Source organism: Battus philenor, unplaced genomic scaffold (assembly GCF_028537555.1).
Source record: "Battus philenor isolate CCGP_79_NKW_IND1 unplaced genomic scaffold, ilBatPhil1.0.hap1 SCAF_10, whole genome shotgun sequence".
Taxonomy (NCBI): Eukaryota; Metazoa; Arthropoda; class Insecta; order Lepidoptera; family Papilionidae; genus Battus; species Battus philenor.
In genome coordinates this window covers 14,094,166-14,114,126 of record NW_027181662.1, presented here as the reverse complement: position 1 = coordinate 14,114,126, position 19,961 = coordinate 14,094,166, and the positions used below count along the sequence as shown (strand labels likewise).

Sequence of the window (19,961 nt, the reverse complement as noted above, 5' to 3'; positions counted from 1 at the left end):
TCAGAAATAAAACTGAATCGTGAGCTCTAAGTTTATAATATTTTCTATACAATGTTGCCAGTAAATACTATTACACTTAACTTGATTTCTATTTTGATGTTTAAACAAAATTATTAATAAGTGATATGAAATAATTTTATTATTGTATTAAATATAAAATGTAAACGGACTAAGAAATTTTAATTTTGGCTTGAGTTCTTTATGAATTATGAAATTATTACGAATTTCAATTTATTTATTTTTAATTTGTATTGTAAATTATTTTTATGAATGGTTTTGCATATCGTAAATTAAAATTTTGTTTCCAAATAAATCCACAGGCAATGAACATAAACATCGAAAAATATTGAATTCTAATTATTATCAATTCTTTATTGTCTTTATTTACCTATACTTCTGGTGGCCGGCCCGCCATCAGTTCATGATTTGCCTGAGTGGCCCTTAGTCTTAATAAGTCTGTGCAACCATGCTTTACATCTTCGGCTATTTTAGCTCAGACTTAGAACTTTGGCGAAATAAAACGAGTGAAATGTTCCTCTTAAGCATTTTATGTTTTTGTCATAAAGCACAAAAAGCTAAACGCCCGCGCGTGTAATGTCGTTCGAAAATCCGTAGTTTACATTTCTAATATACACATATCGTGTTGGCCGCCAAATTTCAAAATAATTTTGCCGGACGCTCGATAGCATTGGTGTGGACGGTTACAATGTAACATTGTCACAGTTAGTGTTACATTTTAAGGGTGCTGGGATCGATTAGTTGTTGTTGCTTCAACAATTATTCGTCTGCAGTGTCAGTGGGCGAGTCACGTCACTCGTGTAATCGCCGGCCATTTGGGTTGAAACTTTCTCGAATGATGATTACAAGCTGGTAGACAAGAGGCGGTATAGTCAAGGTCGCGAAAAGTCGCGGGTTGTAGAGAACGCGAGAGTGGTCATTATGGCGACCTACGGATGGAGGTCCATGCCTAGTAGTGGGCGCCTATCGGCCAATATGATGATAACGAAGTCTTAAAGTTCTAGACATATTGTGATGAGTCAGTACATAGGTGGAAATCTCTTAAACACATATGACGAAATAAGAATAACAAGTTAATAATTAAAACACAATAATTTGAATAAATTTAGGGTAGAGTAAAAAAAATATGAAATATTTAAATTTTATTTAACCTACTTCAGTCTTGACAAAACATTTATTTTAGACAAGATAGGATATATGAATGATATTAGCAGATTATAGTTTTTTTTTTTTGAAAAACAAGTATTTACAATAAAAGTAGAATATTATGTTTTAATATACAAGGCAATGAAAATGTTTAAAAGCTTTAAATGGTACTTTAAAATGTACAGCTCATTTGTGTGAAAAAATTGAAATTTTTACACTGATTGTTAAACACTTGTATACAGTGTTTTCTCAGAATTTTATCGATTATTATTTTTTAGTATGTAGTAATTCAATTTTTATTCTTTGGTGTATGCTTATGTCCTCTAACATGAATGAATCAACCAAAATTTTGAAATCACTATTATTATTACATTATTAATTATTTCAAAAACTATTATCTTTTGAATAAGGCATACCATACATTAATTGATATCAAACCAGCTATATGTCCATTCCTTAAAGGCTTTTAACCTATTTCCAATCGCTCTATATAGGTATATAGGTATTATGCATAACAAGTTTGTTGCATTATTTATTAAACAAAAATATTGAGAAAATGTATAGCAATACTTCAGAGAAATTCAATATCTCAACAGTCTAACTGTTTCATTGCAAAGTAAATAAATGAAAGCTGCCATTTTTATTGATGCAGCTGTAGTGTATTACACTTAACAATAAAATATATACACACAAAATGGATATTTATTATAGGACTTCCAAAATTCCCACTGTTGGGCTCATAAGTGCACAACATAAACAACTAGAATTTCTGTGTTTAGACTGGTTAGATAAACTTCAAAGAGAATTTAAGTTTTTGAAATTTTTAAGTTAAACAACGTTTTGGTTTTGGTTTAGAAAATGTAAAGTTGTGTTAGCCATAAGATCAAGAAACGTATTTAAGAAAGGAAAAAATATCAATGACAAGTGTTAGGGCACACAGAAACAATAAATCTAAAATTTTTTAAGTTTGGTTGGCTAACAAATTTCTTATTTGGTTCCTTCAGCCATTCATCTGATCCATCACAGCAGTCACAAATTCCATCATTGATTTTGCTTGAAGGTACTGTGTGAAAGGAAACTGGTTTCTTCTTATATTGGTATTGACAATAAAATGTGCCATTGGGGCAAGCATTTGTGCTTGGTTCATCTGTTCCATCATCACAGTCACAGTAATCATCATTTACTCTTTCGAAAGGTACCTTTTGTTTAGAAATTCTACACTCGAACTCGTTGTTTGCATTCGGTCTGTAAAACTGCATATGTGAGTAATACACTCCTCTAAGCAGACCATTCTCGTTTATAAATTTGTCGTCTTCTGACCGCAAATGAATAGCATCTTTTATTTTCGAATGATCTAACACGGGAATGATCCTGTTACCGTTGCCGGTCTCCGAAGTGATTGTCAAGAAGAAATACAATTGGTATAAAATAAAACATATTACTACGCACAACGACAATATGATAACGTTTTTCTTTTTCTTTAAGCCCATTATTAATTTGACTTTTATTAACAAAGAAGTATTTGTGTCCTCGATTTACTAATATGTAACAACTTATAAGATTTCATTTTTTGCACATAATCCGCTAAGTTTCGTATTTGTATTTACCAAATACCCAAGAACAGTCAAACTGTCAAATATGTCATTGGTGACCCGGTTGTCAGTTATCTGATAATAAATAAACGATTAATTTAAACTTAAGATGGAAAACTTATTGTCATTACAAGTTACATTTATTTTATAGTTCGCCTTGCAATATATTTTGTTACTAGAAACAAACCTATTTATTGTAAAAGGGTGGATAGTATGCAGGCCCAGTATAGACTAATAGATTTTACTTGGATTTTGACTTTTTACTACTTTTTCTAGGCAGAATAAAACAACTTGAAATTTAAGTAACCGTTTAGATGTGGTGGCTTTTTAATACATATAATTTTATTAATCTCCAAAAAGTCATCATTATTTAAAGTAGTCTAAATTTCCGAGTTGCCTGCAGCATGCCATGTTTTCCATGGAATTCGATTCCGATTCTGGGATCTCCATAATTTAAAATCATTGGTTACATAGAAATCGGCCCAAAAACAAAAACAAATCAAATTATAACAAGAGAATGCGTCTGCACCGAGCAAAAGACAGAATCGTTATTTTGCTTATTTTAAACGAGCTAACGTTGTTAGTAATTAATAGAATAATTTTTAGCGTTTTTAGATCTATACTTTTACTTTATTTTCATTTACTAACTCCGCGGAACTTTGTTCATGTAGCCTAAGACAAGTTATTTTTCGGAACCTCGGCTCGGGCTATTGCTTATCATGCAAGATATTTCATATATTTTTTCCGCTATTAAATATGTCTGGCTAGAATAGGAATAACCAGTTCTTATTATAGAAGAGTTTTGTAATTATTTTCAAATGGTCGAAAGTCATGTAGCCAATGCATAATGTTATATACAAATAATAAACACCTTTGACTTTGTTTCTGTCAGTGACATTTGGGATTTTATAATTGTTGAATGTTTTTCTAATTATATCATTCTAAACTACAACAATCTAGTGCTTCAAGAATATTATATATTCTCAATGTAGAACAAATTAAAGGGTATATAATGAGTTTGTCAGTCGGGGATAGAGCTTCTTGTTCCTCTACCTCCAAGAAAAACGAAGAGAATACTGATAAAGATGAAGACCTCGAGGTAAAAATTGTTTTGTGTTTTCATTTTAATATTAGGGCTATGTTTCTCTTTCTTGAACACAATTAAAGAATAGCTTTAAGAGCAAAACATCTATTGTTTGTAAAAATTTTGAATAAATAATATGCATTTAACATCTCACCTACTATGTGATGGATCCAGGCACAGTTAAACCATGGAATGCACAGAAATTACGCATTACAATTCGAGTTCAGAAGAAGAATGCAATCCCATCCAAATAATAGAGAATAAAAAATTTCAGGTGGATAATTCAAAAAGTGTGCTGCTCAAGATTGCTTCTCTATATGCTGAACAACTGATGAGTGATTTGATTCTCGAAGTGGGAGGAGTTTGTTATCCAGCTCACAGACTTATACTATGTGCCAGCAGTGAAGTGTTCCAGGTATTTATTTTACTATCAACTGAATATTTCCAAGAGTTATAATAATAATACTGGTGACAAATAATGTAAGAAAAAAACCTTTTTTTTACAAGTTCATTGTATACATCTTTTTGTCATCTTAAAATTAAGTTATGTCTTTATGTGCCACCTACTGAGAAGGACAAACTCAGTGAGGATAGTAATTTTTTTGATGATTGTATAACCCAAAATAACTTTTCCTATAAAATTATAAATTCATTTACAAAAGCTTTTAATTACAAAGGCCTATGCCCAGCAGTGTATGTCTTGTGGCTGAAACACTTGCCACTCTGTTGTTTTTTAAGGTCCAGTTTTTGTCTAAATACATTATGACCTGCACACTGCTATTGAAGGTGGACTATTTATGATTTTCATTCACTTATTCTAATTTTGTGATATTTGGAGAATAGCTATTAATTTGTTACATTCATGACTTTCAAATTTGGAATATGTTCATATTAAAATAGCATGCTTATGAGCATCACTAATTCATTTGTTTCTAACTCTTAATTGATTGTAACTTTTCTTCGGTCTTATGTTGAGTTTAAGATGATTCTTATTATTAATTTTAATATGTATGTTTTGTGATCTTATAGTGTGGACTACTGAATATAGAATTCCAACCTTGTGAATGGCCCAAAATATTAGTTTTTTTTTTATTTGTGATTTATTAAGCAAGTTATTCATTTACCGCCAGCAATATTTTAATTTTGTGTTATGCTTTGAAATACAAAGCCCTGAAGAGAACTGCCCCAAACAATAATGGTGATCATAGATGGTAAAAATATAATTATAATTATCTCTATTTTAATTCACTACTTCAATTTGTATGGTTGATCATCATTAGTGGAGCATTGAAAAGGGAAATCCACAGAAATAAAATTATTTATTTAAATTGGTATAAATAGGGTGAAGCTCAAATGAATATATAAATGTCTAGGTCAGACTTTGTGTTACTAATACATCCTTGACATATTGGCCCTAGGAAGAATCCCACAGATGAATAATACATGCCTTAAATAGATCTATTAATATTTATTTGTGAGTAAAAAGCTTTAAACCCTTACACTTATTTCTGATCACTCTATACAGGATAGAGTGATGACTCTGAAATATTTTACATTATTTTCTCTTTTCTTTTAAAAAACAAGCATAGAATATGCTGGTGGTGGCTCGACGAAAAATTTAAGAAAATGAAATTAAATTTAATTTTTTCAAGATTGGGCTTCATTAATTTAAATACAACTGGTCTTGTTTTGTCAGGCTGGAGCTCAGTGTCGTTTTGGCTCTGCAACCAAGCGGCACTGCACTCATTTTGTGTAGGGGTTGGCCTTACTCAAGCTGACCCAACTTGAGAAATCCCAGCAGTTCAATGATATTGCCCGTGATCTCAGGGGGGTACCTTGGTGATCTGAGACAGGTAGCCATGTAGGTTGCTACCCCCTATAAACTAACTGTCCGTAACGCCTAATATAAATAGATGTTTGTTAAAACGACCTTGACAAATTAAGATCCTTGTCACCAAGCGCAATTGGAGTTGCGACAGCCAGAGTGGGACATTGGAGAGCTGGCAGGTTATGATAGTCATTGCCTCTTCTCCCATCCATGGCCTGTCCATTGCTCACTGTGTTGACTCCTAGTACGCTCCGATACTAGAGATCTGGCCTTACTCATTGGTTGTGGGATGCGAGGCACTGGGCATAAACAACCATGCTGGAGCCTCTCCAAGACAGCTCATGTACAGCATTGTTGCCTCTGAAGCAGTTATGACCTTTTATATACTGTAGTGTTACAAGGTTGTAACTATTTACTTTCATTAGATGTTTGTGACACTCATATCTTAATCCAGAGTTCATAGTGTGCCTCTTAAGTGCTAGTAACTCCCTGTCTACTGTCAGAGAGAATTCAAATGGAGGAACCTTTTACTCTCCTAGCAATCAGATTTGCAACCACAAATATGATACCCACGCATTAAGCTTAAAACACTGTACTATGGTTACCCAGTGGCATTGTTCAAGTCTTCCGAGAAAGTCCAGGAGCCGAAATCAGCAGTTCTGCAAACCGGCCGATAACATATGGCAGTAAGAAAAGGACTAATATTTAGCCATTTCCACACATGCAGTCGTAGTCGTGCAACAAAGTGCACAGCCCGCCAGCCCGCTGATAAATGCGCATACCGCAAACAATGCGAATTACACTACTACCACCAACACGTGTTTCACCCCTCCACGGGGCATCTTCAGGAGTTATGTTACACTGATTAGTGCCAAACACAGAGTCTGACTCTTGCACGACTACAACTGCATGTACTGACGTGGCTATATATTGGGCCTTTTCTTACTTAGGATGGACTTCCGCAAAATAGGGCCAGATTTCATTAAACATATGACAGTGTAATCTACAGGGGCAGATAGTAGTGATCTAAATTTTAAAAATGCTTGTTTGTACTATATTATTTATTATATATGAAGCCACTAATTTTTGTGAGTGTGTATTATTGATTGACAGCAAATGAGCTATAATACATCCCATATAGCTTTTATATCTATAATTAATTACTCTGTATAATCTGATTTTCTCAGGTCATGTTAATGAACCGTGAGTGGAACGAGTGGCGTGAGAGTCGCATCGTGCTGCAGGAGACAGCGATTGCAGCATCTGTCTTCCCACATTTTCTAAAGTAATATAATTTAATATAATAATATTTAATAACAGTCACTACCTAACTTATTTTAGTTAAAATTAATTTATTTGTATATCCTTTGTTCAAATCTTTAATAGACCTGCACCCTGTCAAAAACTTCATTGATGCCAATTGTAATAAACTTCTAAAATTTATTCATATGGCAACATACATTGAGCTTACAAAAATAAATTGAATAAGTTTGAATTCATTTGTCGTATATGTATCAGCTATATAGCTGTTAATGTGCTGCTAAAATGGGCAAAACGGGGGAGTATTGGCTACTCAATTAAGTCACTCGGTAATCTGCATTCGACTGCGTTCCATCTCTTTTCGACTTGGTCCCCACCTCCCCGCGCTTTCCTATGGAGGAATCGAGGATATAAGGAAAAATTATTAATTATATGTAATATTTGAACAACACCTGTTTTACTAATTTTGTTTGTGTGTTGCCCATTTGTTAATTTTGATATAAAAATACATTTTCAATTTTTGATAATAATAAATGGAAAGGTTTAGGAGAAGTCTGCGCCAAAGAGGCGATCACAGCTTGGTATATTTCAAAACAATTTTTTACCTAGAAATAGTTTAAATTTCAAAATACTAAATATCAAAACAAAATGTAGTTCACATGGTATTTAACAATATTTTTTCTTTTGCGTTTAAGAATTTTTCTAAAACAAAAGTGGCCTAAGTTACCCCTTATTGCATCAGCTGCATGCCTGGATAAGTTCCGTTAAAATCAGTCCAGCCAAAAATATAACCAGAACAAACAGACATGGACTGACAGTATATATATATATATTGATATGTATTGTAAAAAGCAGTTATTTTAATATTACAAACAGATATTCCATTTTATTTATTTGTATAGATAAAAACAGTTCTATAATAGTATGTTTATTAGAATGAATTATAAGACAGTAAAGTATATATGTGGAGTTTCTTCCTCCTTCTTCTCCACCATTATAACACCTGAAGCAGAGTAGAGTAAAAAATATATACATTTTTAAATAAATAAATTTTATTTTTTCTTATATAAATAAAAAAAACTATATTTATATATAATTATTATTGATATTTTAACAGTTAAATCATGTTTTATTAGGTAATATTGTTTTACATTATTGTCTTTATATGTCCATAGGTACTTTTACACGGGTCAAATTAGAATATCACATCAGACTGTACTTCCGGTATTGTCTCTAGCGGATAAATATAATGTTAAGGTAAGTTTGTTAACAGATTGAATATTTTGTTTAGTAGTCGTTGTTATTTCAGTCTATATATGACCACTGCAATGCATGGCCTTCCCCTAAGATATCTATGAAGGGACATCCCCTAATCGCCACTCTTAGCGGGCGGGTTGGCGATCCCAATGTGGTATTGTGGTATGCAGAAGATGCTGCCCATCCTCTGGAAATTTGCTATGATTAGTAACAATATTTTAAAAAAAAAACTATTTTGGGAAACGTTTCTATAAGCACCACTCTATCATCTCACTCGCTCACTCAAGAAGGTATAATCTGTCTCATTCGCACATTCGCATTTCGAATTTTTGTCAATATAAAATTATTACCATACTAAGGTAACGCAGCAAATTTAAAAGCTTATATATATAACATACTTTAGACCCAAACTTTTTTGTGTTGTAAATACCTTGCCATTTTTTTCTGTGTTGGGTAGACCCCCTACTTACCTGATATTGATTTCCTGTAAATTTACGAACGATACAAATAAACGTATTTGTCCCACATTCGTATTTTTAGAGTGACGAATTGAACAAGTCAGTGCAAGGTAGCGAAGCTCGGAGACTGCGACTCTCAGGTTTTTACAAGTTCAAAATGTATTGCGACCACAAAGCTAATACAAAGATTCTACAACTTACACAATTTTATAAACATATATAATAAATGTTTTGATATTATAAGATAGTATGATGTAAGTACATAGGTACTATCAGTGTATGTGTTGAGATACACTATCGCGGACCCCCCTTTTTATTTCATGGACCCTCAAATTTTTTTTCGCTGACGTAGACCCCTTGCAGGTTGTCATAGACCCCTAGGGGTCGATATAGACCACTTTGGGAATCACTGCTTTAGACATTCAGATAGCTACAAAAATATTGTAGTGAAGGTAGTTTGAGCCTTATATTCTCGAGTGGCGGCTACCAGAGTGGGTGGCCCCCCCCCACCCAGGTAGACCAATGATATACTTTCCGTAAAGTCGCTGGATGCAGGCAAGCGCAAGACCGGTCATCATTGTTATCTTTGGGTTACGTCTATGCCTTATAGTGGGCGTCCATCAGTTAAAAAGAAGAAGACGAAGGTAGTTTTTGGGTAAAAGGTGAAACTTTTTTTTTCAGGACCTAGTTGCACTATGTCTAGAATATATGACGCAGCATTTAGCACAGGCAGCTCAGCGCGGCCAGCTAATCGCTTGGATGCAGTACACCACGGCCTGTGGACATGAAGAAGTTGCCAAAGTAAGCTGTTTTTTTATAAGAATAATATATTTTTTTATTGATTCATGGTATTTTTTTGTTATCTGTGGAAACAGGTAAATAAAGTTATTAATAGTATATGTTATTATTAACGAGTAATGCGAAGTTTAAATAGCGTAGAACAGATAGCCACTGAAGCCTGAAGGTTCTGAGTTCTTGGTAGACTACGGCTGAAATGATGAAGAAAGTGGCTTGCAATGAACGTCTTTCATCATCGACCTTACTTAGATCATCTGTTCACCTTGGGGGTGGTTGTCTTACCATGATGTAACCAGTTTGTAGTCATCACTCCAAAACCTTAAGGCTGTTCGGCCGTCTGTTCAGCGCGCATGTCATGCCCACGGTTTCTTTAACTTATTGATTTAAGTTGATAATAGTGTAAATAAAATGATAACTTTATTATACTTTTATGCAAGGCGTGCCAGAATTTCGTGAAGTGGAACCTCGAGTGGGTGTGGCTGGATAGCGAATTGGATGAACTGGAGGGTGAGAACCTCGTGAATCTTCTCCAGCAGAGTGATCTGGTGATACACAACGAGATGAGCGTGTACCAGTAAGTCATTTGTAAAGTTATTGTTTCAAATTGTTATGCTATTTCGTAATTTTTCTAATCAACATTTGTAACTAGCTATAACATATTGATTTATTATTATCATCATAAGTCGTCTACTGCTAGTCAAAGGGACAGTGTTCTAGAAGTCCTGCATCATATATTTCTAATTAGACCAGTTGGAAACGGCTTGCTTCCACATTTAATATTTTTTTTTCATTATAGTCCAAAAAGTTTCTACTAGTAAGGTAAATATGATTAATCAACATATGAATAAAAAAACGCGTCTCCATCATGCCAACAAAAGAAACAGGCTGACATTTTTACTCATGTAAACATATTCCTAAACTAAAAGCTAGAACAGGACAAAAATTATAGAAAAGCACACAAAAAAAAATATCCATTTGAAAAGTTATCGATAGCAAAGTAAAATTGTTATAAAATTTAAAACAGATTATTTTATTTAACAAACTAGATGTTTTATACAACAAAGTTAATTTAATGTCGCTTCTTAAAACTGTCTTATCTATTTTCTCTTATGTACTCTTCATTGATCGAAGGTTCGTTGAACGTTGGCTGAACCGGCAGCGGGAGAGGCTCGGTCTGGGGAGATACAGCTCCGAGAGAGGCAACGAGGGTTCCGTGACAAATTTTAATGAGATGTTAGAGCTGAAGGCTCATTGGGACTCTCTTGTGGCAGCCGTATTCTCACACGTGAGGTAATTATATATATAGTGCCATTGTTGATTCTTAATGTTAATTTATTCGGAAACAATTTTTTTTGACCAGACTTGCACAGCTGCCCAAGTCGAAAGGGCACTTAGTCTAAGATCTCTTTTAAAGTAGCGAAGCTCTACATTTGATTGCCTTCTTGGTCTCTTTCCCTCCACTTTTACTAAGACAACCAGCTTATCTTGACTCTCTGGTTGTCTCTGACCGAAGTAGCCCAGGTATAATAAGCTACCTTCAAACAAAATAATAGACTTGAATAGACCTGAATATAAATAAAACAGTAAACTAAACACTAAAATGTAGAAAGAAAATAAATAAAGTTTAATTATAAAGAAAATATATGTTAAATGTATGAATAATTAATGTAATGTTGCAAAAAAATTTAAAATGTGATATAAATAAAATTGTAAGGAACCCTAGAATGTAGTGGTTGAGGATGGATGTATGGCTAATGGAATGAAAGAGAAAGACTGGGAAAATTGTAGAACGAAAAAAACAGTACGACAGATAATATATGAAAGAGGAGAATGATAATAATAAAAAAATATATAAATAAATTATTAGAAATAAAAAGTCCCTGTCCCACACAAGATAGGGGAACATATAAAAAAAAAAAGCTACCTTCATCAATTTCTACCTCACTTAGCTACATCTTACTAGCTGTACCAGCAACTAAAATAAATTTGAACGAAAGACATTTGTTTCAGTTGAAATCGGCATGAACTCTGACCGTTATATATGGAATTTATTAAAATAACAGTGGCGCCATCTGTTGAAATTTGGTCATAACAACTAAGAAACCTTACCTACTTTGCTAAAGGTCATTGATGATGGTATTGTATTATGGGTGAACAATTTATAAGGGAATAGCTATACAGTTGCTACGCCAGATATTGAATACATTTTGAGATATTGTATAGATTTCGTTCATTTCGAAAGAATTGTGACGGCCACATTCCATCTGTTCGAAAATTGATTATATCTACTTTGAAACCTTTGTGGAAAACCTTTTACGATTCTATAAAGGACATACAGACAAACATTAATTTTTACATATAGATGTTACTTAGTTGTTAATTTAAATTTCAGGTTCCCTATGATGTGCCCAAAGCAGTTGGCCAAGTTGCTTCTAAGTCCGCTAACTCAGGAGCATAAGGACTTCTTCATGGAACGCATGGCCATAGCAATGAGCTACCAATCCGGTTAGTATATACAGGGTAACGCGTTTAACCCTTAGTAGCCTGATTTACGAAAGTGATTTTTTTTAATATTACTGTGTTTGCTTGAGAGGGTCTAGATGAAGGGAAAAATAGATTTTTTTTTAATTTCGTTGGAAAGAATATTATACAACAGTAAAATACGTACAGCCAACCTGTAAAAAACTAATAGTTATGTTAACATTCGGTTTATAAGATTGGTATCAAAATTGAAACTCTAGGTTATTAAGGGTTAAAAGTTTTTGTCAACAGAAATCGCTGTCAAAAAAAAAGTTGCAAATATTTTTTTTTACTAAATAGTGACAGGCCGTAACTGGCCAATATAAAGTAGTGATTCGAAATTTGAAATTATACAAAACAACATATTAATTTAGCTTTTACACCTATAACCAACATCCCAATATATTTGTAAAGTCAAGTGGAGAACCGTTCACAAACTTCATAACAAGCTATTTTATTATTAAAGTAACTTTCAATGGTCATGATCATTAGAATTATGGCCAGACGTGGGCGGTGTGGGCCTGTAGGGTATGAGAAATAAATTATTATATGCTATCAAATTTTTTAGGTAGATATATTAAACTTGTGAACAGCGAATTCATCTCCAAATTTAAAAAAAAAAAAAAATTATTTTGGCTTTGGATAAATCAGTAGACTGGTATCTTATTGGTGATATTAAGATTTTATTGTACCTTAAAGCCTGATAATATTTATTGAACTCATGTACAAAGTAATATTTAGTATAAGACACTTGTACTTCTTGAAGGGCTTGCCTTAACTGTTCAATGTGAACACTGCTTTCTAATTTGATCCTAATCATCATTTTTTTACCTATAGAACTTCCACTGCTGGATATGGGTTTCTCTCTATCCAGGATCCTCCCTCGTCCGTAATAAAGTCGTCGAAACGTGGACTTAAAATTTATATGATCCAATTGGATCAAAACATAGCTAAGCTGATTGGTAATAATGGTGCCCCATTATTTTACAATACAGGCCGCTTTCAATTGGTATTATCCTATGTCCAGCAGTGGGACATCCTATGGTTGAAATGGTAATTATGATAGTGATCACTTCAATCTAAAGTGTTAGTCTGATTTGCAGGTCAGTACGAGCGCGTTGCCGAGGTGCAACAAACAGAAGCAGGAAGGGTTCTCTTCACCCCGCGCCTATATACGGAGGACACTTGGGGCTCTGTCCTGGCGGTGGACAACTTCCACTCGTTGCCGTGCTACCATATGAGGACGTTCATCTTCTCCTCCAGGCCTTCGATCTCCGACGTGGACCAGCAAGACAGGCTCACTGAGTGGACCGTGGACTTGTATCCCAAAGGAGTTTGGTTCCGGAAGAGTATGCTGATTGCATGGTCAGGAACATATGATGTGAGAACACATTTATTTTTACCAATGATAATTTTTTGTTTGTTTTTTAATAATAAGAACACAGTTCATTTTTAACTACAAGGTTTTTACTTTTTGAGCATGTGTGATGAATAAAAAGAAAAAAAAATACCTTATTCTATTGTAAAAAAAAGGACAACTATAGATATATGGATATCATAGATATATCATTTATATTTTAACTTTAAACTTTCATGTATAATAGTAGGAAAGCCGAAACGATATATTTTTAATAAAGAACAAGCGACGTCAGTTTTGTTAACATCACTATGTGTATATTTTTTTTGATGTATATAAGTTTTTTGATAATCATATAGGGTGGACCGGAAAGTAATGTCCCTTAAGTCAAATTCACACGACTACATTTTTAACAAGTTTTTATTTCTAATCAACAATATATTCACCTTCGTTATCAACAACCTTTTGCAATCTAATATAAAAATGTTCAATGCCGGAGTGGTAACAAATCAATCGGTTTTTCCGTAAAATATGTCGACAGAAACGATATTACTTTCCGATCCCTCGATATTTCTTCTACTTGGTCGTTTATCTTCATTGCTGAAGGTCGTACCCTCGCTTTCATCGAGAATTTGACAAGTTACAACCACTGGTTCTATGATCTACTTTTCTGATTGCTTCCATAACTGTCTCCATCACCATTCAAACAGAGTCCTTCCATCGGGCTGGTGATAGCCCTCGTCTCTTTCCCTTTATTTTCCTATGTCAAACAGTTTATTGAGACTCTGGTTGCCTCCAAGCTTTGTAGCTGAATTAGCCCAGGATCTGCTTGTAGCAGATGAAGGAGAGCCTAGTCTTTATAAGAAGTTAATCGAGATGAGATCTGTTATTTTTCCTAGCAGTCCACTCTTGCTGATACCATATTCCAAAAGCGTTGATCTACCTTCGGTCTTTCGTGGGGATTGTCCAGGATTCAAATGCGTAGGTAGGTTGAAAATATCAGAGTTATTGTCCCACTTTTGTGGTGCTGGTGACACTTCTGTTCTACCATATTCTGGTGGACTTACTCTACGAAATTTTTGTCTTAGTTCGCTGACCATTGACACCAAATGTGTAATCTGTTTTAAACACTGAGTTCTGAGAGCTTTGCAGTCTGTAAAAGCTGGCTTCCTCTATGATATAATTCCAAAACTATATTCAAAGAGATAGTTTACCCAGAAATGTTGTCAAAAGGTCACACATTGTACCTACACATAAAGAATTTAATACTAAAAATAATGATCTTTTATATATATATTATGATTTTATAGTATATTTTTGTATATGGTAGCTGTCAAAGAACTTATTAACATGTTACTATATATATATATATATATATATATATATATATATATATATATATAGAGTGTAGTTACCATATATAAAAATATACTTATTTGAAATATAATCTAAAAAACATATATTTGCACATATAAAGGCGGGTTTAAGTTGATTGTAAAGGAATAAAACCATACTCCGAATTAAGATAACTATAAATGATATTATTATAATGTACAATTGAACTTCTCAGGTACCGGAGGTTGTTCTTCGTACAGTGCGAATATCTATCACGTGCCAGAACGTCGCCACCGGGGACCCTAACCGTCCGGAGCCTGACGTCAGAGTCAAGGTACAGTTGTCAACCTAGATGGAAACGTTCTGAAACCTTATCACAATATCACGTCGTATGAATTATTTAATGCTCTTTTACTATACAGGATTAGGTTTTTGAATAAGTATACAGAATGATGTTATACATCAATACCTCACTTTGCGTCGTGGTTATGTTCCAAAAAACACGACGCAAATTGAAACGCCGCAAAGTGAATTAAGATTTTCCATAGCAAACTATGTAAAGATCGAAGATAGGTTCCAGGGTCACGAAAATACTACTTTTTAAAAAGAAAATTGAACAAAGTAAACATTTAAAAAACCAAAATAATATAACTCTACCACTAAATAAATTGGAATAATATTTACCTTTTTTGTAACCAGAAACAACACGTAAAAATTTATATAAATTTGTTATTCTTTTTTAAAAAACGCACAACAGAAACTGAACTCTAAAATTAGCAACAAAAGTGAAAAAAAAAACTGTATTAAAATTGCGTTGATTTTTAGTTAGAAAGGGAATCCCCGAGTTTTGATGGCATGGCGCAATTAGAAACAAAAGTGTTGCTATCTTTTTTTAAAAAAAAAGAAAATTTCACAATTTAAATTAAAGACTCGAACCCAAAACAACGCAACCTCGAAAATCTAACGACGCACAGTGAAAATTAGTACTAATTAAGCAGCGACGCAACTTCGAAAAAATGCAAAACGAAACGACGCAAAGCGAGGAGTTGGTGTACTGTTTATAACTCTAAAAGCCTTAAAAGGTTGAATGTATAGTACATTTGCTGTGAAATAATGTATGGTACAACCTATCCAAATATTAAGTTTCAGAAATAATAAATAACATAATAAGAAAAAGTGTTTTCAAAATTCAGATAACTACATATTAAAATTATTATATTTTACTATCTGTCCGTGCACATTTTGGAGTCAGAAGGCTAATAGCCTGTGGCAATATAATAGAAAAAAAATATATCATATTCCAGAGTGACTATATACAGGGTGGTTGGATTTAAGTGTGAATGTATAGTATAGCAACGAAACGCACGAAATACAAACAGTCCGGTATCTATTAAGAGCTGTTAAAACAAGTATCATTTGCTTCTTTTGGTTATTATTTTTATTTTTTGTACAAAATACAATAATTTTTCTATAAGTGGTGGCTTTAGGTTGGGGTAAAATAAAATACCAGGTACTCTATGGTATATTCCATTTAAAAATCAATATTTACAAAAATAATAAATATCGAAGTAATAATATAGTGAAAAAAAGCGTTATCAAAATTCGGATTACCCTTTAAAGGTTTAATAGTTACAAGCGATCATCCTGTATTATGAAAAACAAATTGTATTATACAAACCTATAGAAAATCTACTGCATATATGACATAATTAAGTAAACTAATATGATATGATTGTAGATCGGGATTCTGGTGTGGGGCATTCAGAGGGAAGTGGAACATGTATCCGCTGTGGTGGAGAGGGTGCATCGGTTCTCTGCCCATAACAAGTATGCTCTAAATTTTTTTTAACTATTTTTTTTACACTGTGATCTATTTAGCCTGTGGCATTTACAGCTTCACCAGATATTGGGACACGTCAGAGTGAAGGTGAAGATAGAGAGAAGAGAAAAGTATTGGAGTAAGAGAGAGATGTATTGAAAGAGTTGTGGTTATTCCAGATGGATCGAAAAACTCAAAAGAGTTCCTAGATGTGGAGGAATAAGCGGCGTGTTAAGCAGTTGACGTAAGCTGGTGATGATGATCTTAATAGATGGTAGATTGGTGGTGAAAATAAGCGTTATCACCTATAATGGGCCGTTAATGAAATATCTTTGTCACATTTTGTGATACCCCTCTGGAAAATACCTCAATTTTGACAACATTGAAGTACCCTAATGGTGATCGTTAAGTTTTCTTAACCCTCCTCCCCCGTTACCCCTCGGAACTAAGCGACCCCCTCCACTTTAGAGAGAACGTATTCCATGCAACTCCCTAATATCAATTAGCAGTAAATAGTTGACTGTGGTCTTCCTTCCAGGGTGCTGAACATTGACAACGCGCTGGACTTTGATGAGCTGAACACACCACTCTACACGCCCACGCAGCCTCCCGCCTCCACACCCTCGAAGAGCACCGGGTATGTCATCTTTATTGCTTCATTTAACCTCTTGGTATCGATTTCATCTTCATTTTAGATGTTCACTTCTGCAAATAGAACTTCCTCATAGATTGCCAAAGAAAGGACCAGTTTGAAGCAGCCTGCCAGCGTTTTCCGTGAATAAGATCATCACGTAGTAGACGTCCCGTCCTGCGACTGCCAGATAGAAGTCTTCACTTTCGAACCAGAAGGCTCCTGGGGACAACTGATCTGCGCTATGTGACCTGCCTACTTCCACATCAACTTACCAATCCTCGGAGCTTTTTATTCCTTATCCAATTGCATAAAATCCTGAGTAAAGCCTACCATGACTAGTTGAGCGACCGAATTTACCAATGTGGCCACCAGTAACGCACATGGGTCATTGACTCATCTTTTGACCTCTTTCTCAGATTAGACTCAGTGTAACTGTTTGACCTAGATATACAAATTAGTAGGCTGTATCAATTTTAACTGGTTTCCCGTTGAAATACCTGAACAAAGTAGGTGGCGATATGAGACCTGATCCGTCCATCGCGAAGCACCAATCTTGAGACACTCATTTTACCCTGGACAATAAGCCTCTCTATAGCGAAAACCTTAATTTTGGATTAGTTTGATCTAGAGCTTCTGGATGATGGTGGCAATAGTGATGAGTTCCCAAAAATTTCTTCACCAGCACCTCATTTCAATACTTTCACTGTATACATGTATTGTTTTTGCAGCCGATGTTCAAAGTGCACAGACAGCTGCGTGTTTCCTGAACCACCACATTTATTAGGTCCCAACCGTGATCAGCTCAGGGTGAGTCATCATTATTTTAGCTATAAGACGTCCACTGTTGGACATGGACTCCCACATAGATTTTCAAAATGACCAGTTGATTGGTTCTACATAATACATTCCTTCTATTTTAGTTCTACATAATATTTTTTTTATTATATATTACTAATACTAATTTACTTTTTTTGTTTTTAATTATATTCAAAATTGTCATTTTAGTATGGCAGCCCAGGGTAATAGAAGAACTAAGTTTAGATGCCACTGTTATTTTTTGTAGTATGTGTATTTTACACGAAAGTATTCTATTAAAATACTCGTATTATTTTTGCCTTTGTCTTTGAATTGTTCAATATTGTTTTGGTAAATTTAATGTATTGTCTTTACATTTCAGATCCAAGTCGTGATAGTTCCTCTAACTGACTACTGCTATGTGTGCCCTTCTGAGGTGACACTAGGGTGATAACGTTCTTTATCTGGACCAGGAAGAAAATCATACTTCCGGATATAACACTTCGTATAGATGGCAAATGATGGCAACATCCTAATGTTTGGGGTGTGGGGCGATATTTATGTTAAACGTTTACTGTTCCGATGTGAATGTGGATATAGTTAAATTAAGAATAATTTGAAAATTGGGTGCTGCCCACGATTTTGTATTTCAAAATTTATGGTTGTAGTCTATTTATGATCAGTGGTGATTTTAAAGGAACAGTTCTGTTTGAATGGTACCAATCATTAACATACAATAGTACAAAGGTACAAATGGTCTATTGTACCATATTACATCTTTTAATGTACACCATGTATTGTTAAGGGTCAGCGAATGTATTGTGATAATATTTAAGACGCATTTTCATTGGACGTTAGAGCCAACTGCATCGACATAGCTCCAAGAATTACTAATCTAAGCTGGCAGTGGACGAGTCACATCGCCGGTACAGGTTCTAAAGTGTCATAGGTTCCCCACTAGGTGAAGGGAAGACCGGTCATCATGGCGATGTTTGGTTGAGGTCTATACCTTGCAGTGGTCCTCCATCAGCTGATATGATGATAATTATTTGCGCCATTCCCCACCTAAGCCTTTCTAAAATTCTTGCGCCTATATATAACATACATATTTTTATAATTAAATCAAAAGGGTTAAACTCATGTAAAGTCCACTATAAAACTGCTCCCTTTTGGAGTGTGAGCCCCACGTTGGGAAACCCTTTTTTATACCAACCAATGAGTTTTATTACTTTTTAGAACGCGTGCTATATATGGACTTGAAGTATTGATAGAAATAGTGATATGTTTCAGCCGTAGCAAGTCCACTACTTTACATAGCTCTACCTAACAGAGAACCTGTTGGAAGCGACCAGGATCCAGTGTCATCCGACCCTTTCATAGTCATCCAACGTTTTCTTCCCGGCGGTTAACTACCGATTCATCTTACCAACCCCCTGGGCAATTTTGGTTACTTTCGTTCTTCTACGGATCTCATTTCTGATTTGGTCTCTTTTTTCGGAGTCCTGAGACTACAGCGGTGTGGTCTCCCTACTGCCACTTCGTGTGAATTCAATTGGGTATGTTCATGATACATAGATATGAGTTACCAGCCAAAGAAAATGAGGTTTTATGGACTATGAAGCACAAGGCATCCGGTATCGCTTTAAAGTTGTGTCATTGTTGAACTTATTTATTAATTAATGATTAGATATTTGTATGCATATCTGCCTAATGGTGCTTTTAATTAAGAAATGAGTCCTTGGTCATTTTTTTCATATTTGAATTTTGAGAATTGACAACTAAATAGAAAGAAAACAATTTTAAATTGCTTAATTAATGTCTGAGTAAATTTAAGCTTAGATAAATCCACCAAAAAAGATTTTGATGCAAAAATTTATTTTACAATAGTTAAAAATTAAGAAAAAACTCCATATAATGGCAACATTAGGTAGTATGCATGCTAATATCAGATCTCGTTATTATAATGTACAAGTAGTGTTATTAAATGTTTTAAAAATTAATTTCTATTTATTTATCTATTTTTTCGTAAGGTTTCAGAGTTATTTCTCACGTGACATTTT

The 19,961-nt window shown here is 34.2% G+C and overlaps 2 protein-coding genes across 2 annotated transcripts; one reads left to right on the top strand and one right to left on the bottom strand.

The window, feature by feature from the left end:
* Window positions 1–1,429: 1,429 nt before the first annotated feature.
* On the bottom strand, window positions 1,430–2,765 carry LOC137923608 (uncharacterized). The gene has a single exon (XM_068766829.1). The coding sequence runs from the start codon at window positions 2,652–2,654 to the stop codon at window positions 2,079–2,081; it is 576 nt and encodes a 191-aa protein (XP_068622930.1). The 5' UTR covers window positions 2,655–2,765; the 3' UTR covers window positions 1,430–2,078.
* Window positions 2,766–3,666: 901 nt separating this feature from the next.
* Tango10 (transport and golgi organization 10) lies at window positions 3,667–19,844 on the top strand. Its single transcript, XM_068766658.1, has 14 exons — window positions 3,667–3,855; window positions 4,115–4,255; window positions 6,856–6,953; window positions 8,104–8,185; window positions 9,325–9,444; window positions 9,879–10,015; window positions 10,573–10,731; window positions 11,834–11,946; window positions 13,065–13,342; window positions 14,889–14,987; window positions 16,392–16,480; window positions 17,011–17,109; window positions 17,835–17,913; window positions 18,284–19,844. The coding sequence occupies exons 1-14, from the start codon at window positions 3,769–3,771 to the stop codon at window positions 18,350–18,352; spliced, it is 1,650 nt and encodes a 549-aa protein (XP_068622759.1). The 5' UTR covers window positions 3,667–3,768; the 3' UTR covers window positions 18,353–19,844.
* The last annotated feature ends 117 nt before the right edge of the window (window positions 19,845–19,961 follow it).

Bases quoted from the DNA above. Each gene is read 5' to 3' on its own strand.
- Tango10 (XM_068766658.1), top strand. From the start codon at position 3,769: ATGAGTTTGTCAGTCGGGGATAGAGCTTCTTGTTCCTCTACCTCCAAG. The intron at 11,947-13,064 runs GTTAGTATATAC...TCTGATTTGCAG, and splicing joins AGCAATGAGCTACCAATCCG to GTCAGTACGAGCGCGTTGCC. The intron at 13,343-14,888 runs GTGAGAACACAT...TGAACTTCTCAG, and splicing joins CATGGTCAGGAACATATGAT to GTACCGGAGGTTGTTCTTCG.
- LOC137923608 (XM_068766829.1), bottom strand. From the start codon at position 2,654: ATGGGCTTAAAGAAAAAGAAAAACGTTATCATATTGTCGTTGTGCGTA.